This window comes from Buceros rhinoceros, unplaced genomic scaffold (genome assembly GCF_000710305.1).
Source record: "Buceros rhinoceros silvestris isolate BGI_N320 unplaced genomic scaffold, ASM71030v1 scaffold9054, whole genome shotgun sequence".
NCBI classification, from domain to species: Eukaryota; Metazoa; Chordata; class Aves; order Bucerotiformes; family Bucerotidae; genus Buceros; species Buceros rhinoceros.
The window spans coordinates 26,031-32,620 of record NW_010406457.1 but is presented as its reverse complement, the minus strand read 5'-3'; the positions used below and the strand labels follow the sequence as shown (position 1 = coordinate 32,620).

Sequence of the window (6,590 nt, the reverse complement as noted above, 5' to 3'; positions counted from 1 at the left end):
GGCCTGAGAAGATACAGTCTTTAGGGATGCCTAGAACTCTCCTGTCTTTGGTGCTCCTTGGCGATTGTAGCAGGCCAAGGGTGTTGTGTAGTGGGGTTAGGAGCACATGCTCTCCCACCCGTGTCTCATCAGCTCTGCCAGCCAGTACAGAAAGGGAGAGGAAAAAATGTTCTTGGCAGATAGGTCCCAGAATGAGCAGCACAAGGAAGGGAAAGGGGCTTTACCCCAGTGCTCTGATAAGAGTCAGTCTCTGTCTGGCTGTTATCAGAAGGGCCGCCTTAGTCTCAGGCCCTGGTTCTATCTGCTGCTAAAGAAACACAGCTTGCAGTGGCCTCACAGGCTTTGTTTAGGCTGACTAAGCACAGACTGGATGGGAGTGCAAAAGGCAAAGAAACAGCATAACAATGCAAGCAGAACATCCCGAGGTTCTCACTAGGGATGCCAGCTTCAGCTGCCCTGAATAAAGGGGACATGCAGCAGTTACTTCCCTGCTATGATACAGGAGGACTGTACACATCCTGCTTTTGTAACAGGCAGCAGGTGGTTCAGGAGTACTGCACGTATATTCTGAGGGTTGTGATGAGCGTGCAGCTCTAAGAAAACGTGAGATATTTCCTCATTCGCTCGTTATAAATTGAAATAGACAAAAAGGCTTCAACAGGTATCTGAGCACTGCCCACAGATGGCAACTGCTCTGGAAAGGATGAAAGCTCCAGATTTTGTCTGTGAGTAAGAAAGTGCCCTCCCTGTCTTCTATTGCACTGTGTAATTTAGGGAAGTCTGCTGTGTTTTCAGCCATGCTCTCGTTGGAGACTGATGGGGGCAAAGCCAGGACCTAAAAGCATTGAAGACCTTATTATTTGGAAGACTTAGTTTTAATACCACTGATAGAGTTCTATGTCTTTTCCAGTAAACTACACCTGAAAATCAAGGCAGCTGCCTTTCTGCTGTAGCTGTAGGTAAATTTGCAGGATAATTTTGGGCTAGAAGTGTAAAAAAATACAGTACACTGCTATCTTCTGACCAGAAACTGACCTACAATCTCTTTCTGGCATTAGCTTGTGATCCCAGGACAGAGATCCTGACGCAATTAGTACTAGTACTACACAAACTCATTAGTGAAATTCCTTTTATTAGAAGGACCCATGAGGTTGCCAGTAAGGTTTAATTTTGGCTTCGTCATTTGAGCACTATTAAATGCTTTTATATTTCATGCTATTACTTAATGACTATTTTTTCCAACAGATTCACAACTCTACTGGTATGAGGTAACAGGTGAACTTATAAATGGGAGATGTAAACATACTCTTAGTGTCACAGGGGAAAAGGATGAAAGATACTGCAAAGGAGACTCAGGCTTCTCAGTAGCAGACTTTTTTCTCTTTCTTCTTAAGATGTTATCAAGAGCTGACTTCTAATCTTTACTCAGTATATGAGTTGAAGGAGCTACAGTTTATGAGCTTCACATTTATAATGAGTATCTTCACTGCGTAATCAAGCACTCAGAATTGTTTGTCACAATAGCACAGGCTGAAATTGAGTTAGAAAGGAATGAGAGAGAAGTTAAGGCTTGGGTATTGGTTAGACTAGAATGCAGCTCTAGAATGTAACACCCATTGCCATGGCTGCCTACCTTGCAGACAGGGTCAGGCAGTAGTCATCATATTCAATCTTCAGGACGTTTTGGGCTTTTTCTGTCACTGGGCGGCTGACCTAGAAACAAATGCCGTGAACATGTATGTGGACATGAGTTAAACTGTCTGTAATCAGTACACCATAAAAGTCTCAGTCTCAATATGGATGTGTATGTCACAGCCATCTGTTTGATATTTCAATGCAAAGAGATGGGCAGGGAGGGTTTTCTGTCTTCTGTATTGCTGGTGTAATGAGGAATGCTCTCTTTCAATGTGGTGGTGGTGCTAAAGGAAAAAATAGATTTAATCCAATGATAAAGGCAATGATAAAGTATCGGGGTTCAGCTTTAATATGACAAGATATTTAGTCCGATTAGCATTTTGGGCAAAAGTTTTGGCTGTTCTTGGAATGAATGGGCATAACTTTACTCCTGTCATGCAGACATTATACAGTGAAGCACTTCAGTTCAGTGAATGTCTGTTTGCAGCAAGGCTCTTTAAGAGCAAAAAAATACTTGAAAGCTTAAAGCTCAGCTAAAACCTATTCCCTGCCATGTAGTGTAATAGCAACAGCTGCTTAGAAGAAACAGAGCTTCATGGCAGCGATATGTTGCTGTTAACAAGCATCTATTATGGCAGTGACTCAGATGTGCCCCACATAAGTACAACTTGGCATGTTAGCTACGGAACAGCTAGGATGGTTCTCGGCGGAAGCAAAGTGATGGATGGTCAGGTATGAAGGAAAGACCAGTCCAGCCCAGTATCTCCTGTTGCCCTGGTGCCAATGGACGCTTAGGGAAGGAGTGCTAGAAAAGGACAATTGTGTCCAGTTTCTGAAATCTGCAATTCAGAAATTTACTGAAGAAGAGACTGTGTTTATACCATTGCATATAAGAGTTCCCTACCCACTTTTCCCCCATAAAGTAGGCTAACCGCTTTTTGAACCCATTAATGCTTTTGATGAAAACAGTTAAAGGGCATGTGAAAACCAGGCAAATGAAAGCTTATCTAAGTTTTGGGAGGCAGGAGTTTAAAACCAGGCAGACTAAGCCCTAGTTGAATAACTTGTAGGGAACAACCGTGCATTGGCTGGAGACACAAAGAGAGGAATGGACAAAATGGAATAATAAATCTTTTCTGTCTCCAGTTTCATGAGCAGATGGTAAATCTGATTTTGACTTGTATTATTTATGCAGCCTAAATAAGGCTGTCAGACTAAGTCACAGCCTTAAAGATAATCTTTTATATGTTTGCTTTATATTATTTTTCCTTCTATCGCCAGTAAGAGGCAAGGGAGTGCCTTGATAACAGATCCATCTCTTCGTTCCCCTTGCTGGATGCGAGATAAACCAGTAAAGCACTAACAGCCCACTATACAACTTTAACTCCAGCCTGCAATACAGATAAGGCATTACCTTCATGCCCGACACAGCCAAGGTGTTTTTCAGTCGGTATTTGCCATCCTTCTGGGGATACGTGTACAGCAGAACATCATTCATCTATATGAAGAGAAAGACAAAATCAATAATTTGCAATATGGCTTGCAGGCCTGCCCGTTGCTCCTGGGGGGATACCCAGAACAAGCAGTAACTTGATGAACTGCTCGGACTGTTACTAAAGACAGGTCTAAGCTACACAGCTTAGATCAAGACCTGCATTTCCACAAAACTCTGGGGCGTGTGTATCCAGGAATTTGATTTCTTCCCACTTTTGACAGTTGCTAGTGGCTAAGCAAGGAAATAATCAGCTCCTTTTTATTCAGCATGGGTGAAACCACTGCTTAAGGGCAGTGCCATGCTCAAGTTGGGGAGGCAGGCTCTGCACAGACTACCTGGCAGTACCAACTAACTGCCCAGGATGCTGCAGCTCTGACTTCCCCAGCGTCGCCCCGACAGTGAAGCTGCAGAGAGGCCGGGGCAGAGCTGGGCTTCATGGGCTTCCATTTTCTGGGCCAAAAGGAAGTGGAGGTGAGGAGAGGTGCCACGGTCTGGAGGAATGATTCAAGGAGGAATGGTTTGGAAATCTGAGAGCAGTAACTGTGCTTCATTGCTAGCCTAGACAAAACTTGCCTAGACATCCGACAGCTTTGCTGCAGCCCTCTGCTGGGCCACAACAGAGACCACGGAAGGGCAAAAATGAGAAACTTTTTTCATTTTATGAGAAAAAAAATCTGTACCTTAAGACCCCAAATATTTCCACAGTTCTCACAGCTCCTTGGAGAAGTCATGTTTTTTCAGAGAGCTTCAGACTAAATGGGATCAGATCTTCTCTGCTCTTTGCCTAACTTAATCATAGACATATTGCGCCAACAAACGAATAAATGAAACAGCAAAACTAGGCCTTGTAGTTCTTCCCTGGCTTCTCTGACCCTTCCTGCTGGAAGGAACAGCAGTGTCGGTGGGCCACAGTAATGCTAGTGTGTGTGCATTTGCCGTTTCACTTGAACGAGCAGGTCCTGTCCTGCTGGGGTCCCTGCCCGGCCTCTCCCATCAGAGCCAGAATGCATAAACTCAGTCAGCCCCTGACTGCTGTCCCAGGATACTGCCAACAGAGGTGTGAAACCAAGGCATGGGGAGTACTGGGTGATGCCAGAGACAAGGCATCTTAAATGCAGACATTCTCAAGAAATTAAAAGTAGACAGAAACCAGCTTCACTTGGATTCCTCTGCGACAAAGACATTTAAATATAGCCAATTGGATGGTAATAATATTATATTTTGGAAGGAACACTGTGATAAAGAGAGACACAGAGAAAAAGGGAGGAAACTAAAGAATGATTTGGCAAAAAATTAATGTATTCTGTGTGACTGGAATTGTTGGGGTCTTGATAATACTGCCTGACTACCTAAAACAGTGGCTGTAAAATTTTCACTAATTTGCTTGCCTGAAAAATTACAGAAAGTGGAGCCTTGTGGATGTTTTCTTAAAAGGTCATAGGCCATAGGAACCAGTGGTTAAAGAAAACTGACATGCAATTAATACTCATGGGATTAAATCCTTATCACCTTGGACTTAACAGCAAAACTGTTGTCTCTATTAGGGTGGTAAGTTCAGTCGTGGACACCAGTTCCTCAACTGTGATTCACGGCAAATCAGGCTTTTGTGCATTAGCTGCCCGTGTAGAAAATGCAGATTCACATTAACACGAGGCAAAATATACTGAAGAGTGACTTTCCCCAAAACTTTCACTTCAAATTTTACTCCTTTTAAAAATTGGAGTTTACTGAGTAGATCAGCCAATATTTTCATAGAAAATGATGAAACATTTAATTCTAATAGATTAACAAAAAGAATTCCATGCTCTCCCACATTGGACACTCTACTGTGTATTTCTCTGTGTCCTTTTTACTCATGAGGAGCTTAAAGCTCTTTTAACAGAACACTTCTCAGTGAGGATATGAAAGCATACGAATAGGAGCCTCGTGTTCTCAGCAGTCGAAGGCGGACTATTTACTCTTTTGCAACAACACAATAGAATTTCCTTAGAACCATGTGACAAATGGGTTGTCACAGAGTTTTTCTGTGATTTACTTATTGCTCCATAAATTACTCTCCATGCTAACATCAATCCAGTCAGCACAGTGGCGCCTGCACACTACTGACCACGTGACGATTCCCAGTTTCACCAGGGCTATGTGTAAGCAGAAAATTCATCACAGCCTGCTGCACACTAAGAGGCTAAAGCAGAAAAAAACCAGCAAATGTAAACCTTTCAGTGAAAAGCAGACGAAAGCTGTTTACACTTGCTATTTCTAGGAGCAGCTGGGACTGCAGCAGCCAGGTGGGAAAAAGGTCGAAAGGCAGGCAGCCTTCATTGCTAACATTAACAGAATACTCTGAAATAAGAGGATACCAGTGAAATCTCTTATTTGCCTGGTGATTTTGTTATCTCCAGAATGTTCAAAGGATTATGTGAGAAAACAGAACTTCCTCTGCCACTCCTCAGTGCCAGTACTTCAGGCTTGTTTCAAATCACAAGAAAGGGTAGCTAGTTACGGGCACTAAGCCGAAGGAAGTGAACTCCTACGAGAAATTTTCAGGATTCTGGCATAATATGCTTCTGGGTTTCTTGAATGGCAGACTCCATTTATTTAAAAAGTTCTATCTTTCTTTTAAAAGCAACTCAGTCTTTATTACTGTTGATTAAGGATGACACTCTGGTGCATACTGTTGTCACAACAACTCTGGTTAATATCCCAGGATTTTATTAAACATTAATGATGTCTTTGCTTTATAATTGCCCACTGGAGATTTCTTCCTTCCTGTTTTTCTCCCACACACTACTAGTGGTGGGCTGTGACTCTGAGGCCCCACCTGCCACAGCCTGACACAATAAAATTATGATAAATACTTCAAAGCTGGCTAAGCAAGACACACATATTCATGAAGAGAGAGAGTGTTTGCACTCACTGCTGTCTCCTTTGCCACGTCTACACTGGAGACCTGAGTGGTGGCTGTGTGAATGGTATGGACAGAACTAGCATTGGTACCAGTGGTTTCATGCATCCTCCTGCTTCACACTGTTCCCTGCAGCAGTGAGGACAGGATCTTGCAGCCTCTCAGGAATCTGTGGTAGAAGAGATTGACTGCTGCAACCCGCAGGGGAGTTCCCCAAAGTCCTTGGGCTTCAGAGCCACTTCCTGTTTGCCAGAGAATTTTTGAATAATTGGGTTCCCCAAACTGCTCAGATGTCGATATGGAAAAAATGCTCCTATTCTGCAGTGCTCCGTGCACACACACAGTCCCCAAAACAACAGTTGGTAACACAGAGAAAGAAGGATGCTCCTGTTCTTCAATTTTCTTTTTTTCTGTTACACCCCGCCCCCACTCCCGCCTTCTTTTTACAGTCCCCTCTGTTGTGATGGGAACCCAGTAACGTTAGAGGTCAGTGCAAGTTTTCTAACCTACAAGTATCCAAATTTGTTGATTCAAACAAGTTTATCTATGCCCTGCTGA

General features: G+C 43.2%; 1 protein-coding gene across 1 annotated transcript in view; it reads right to left on the bottom strand.

Moving 5' to 3' along the window:
* Positions 1-6,590, bottom strand: part of LOC104491642 (FYVE, RhoGEF and PH domain-containing protein 5-like) — a gene marked incomplete at its 5' end in the record, with an annotated part of 39,226 nt that overhangs the window by 11,080 nt on the left and 21,556 nt on the right. The window contains 2 exons of the mRNA XM_010134092.1: positions 1,634-1,713; positions 3,050-3,133. Of these exons, the coding sequence (XP_010132394.1) occupies positions 1,634-1,713; positions 3,050-3,133 (164 nt within the window). The remainder of the gene's footprint in view (positions 1-1,633; positions 1,714-3,049; positions 3,134-6,590) is intronic.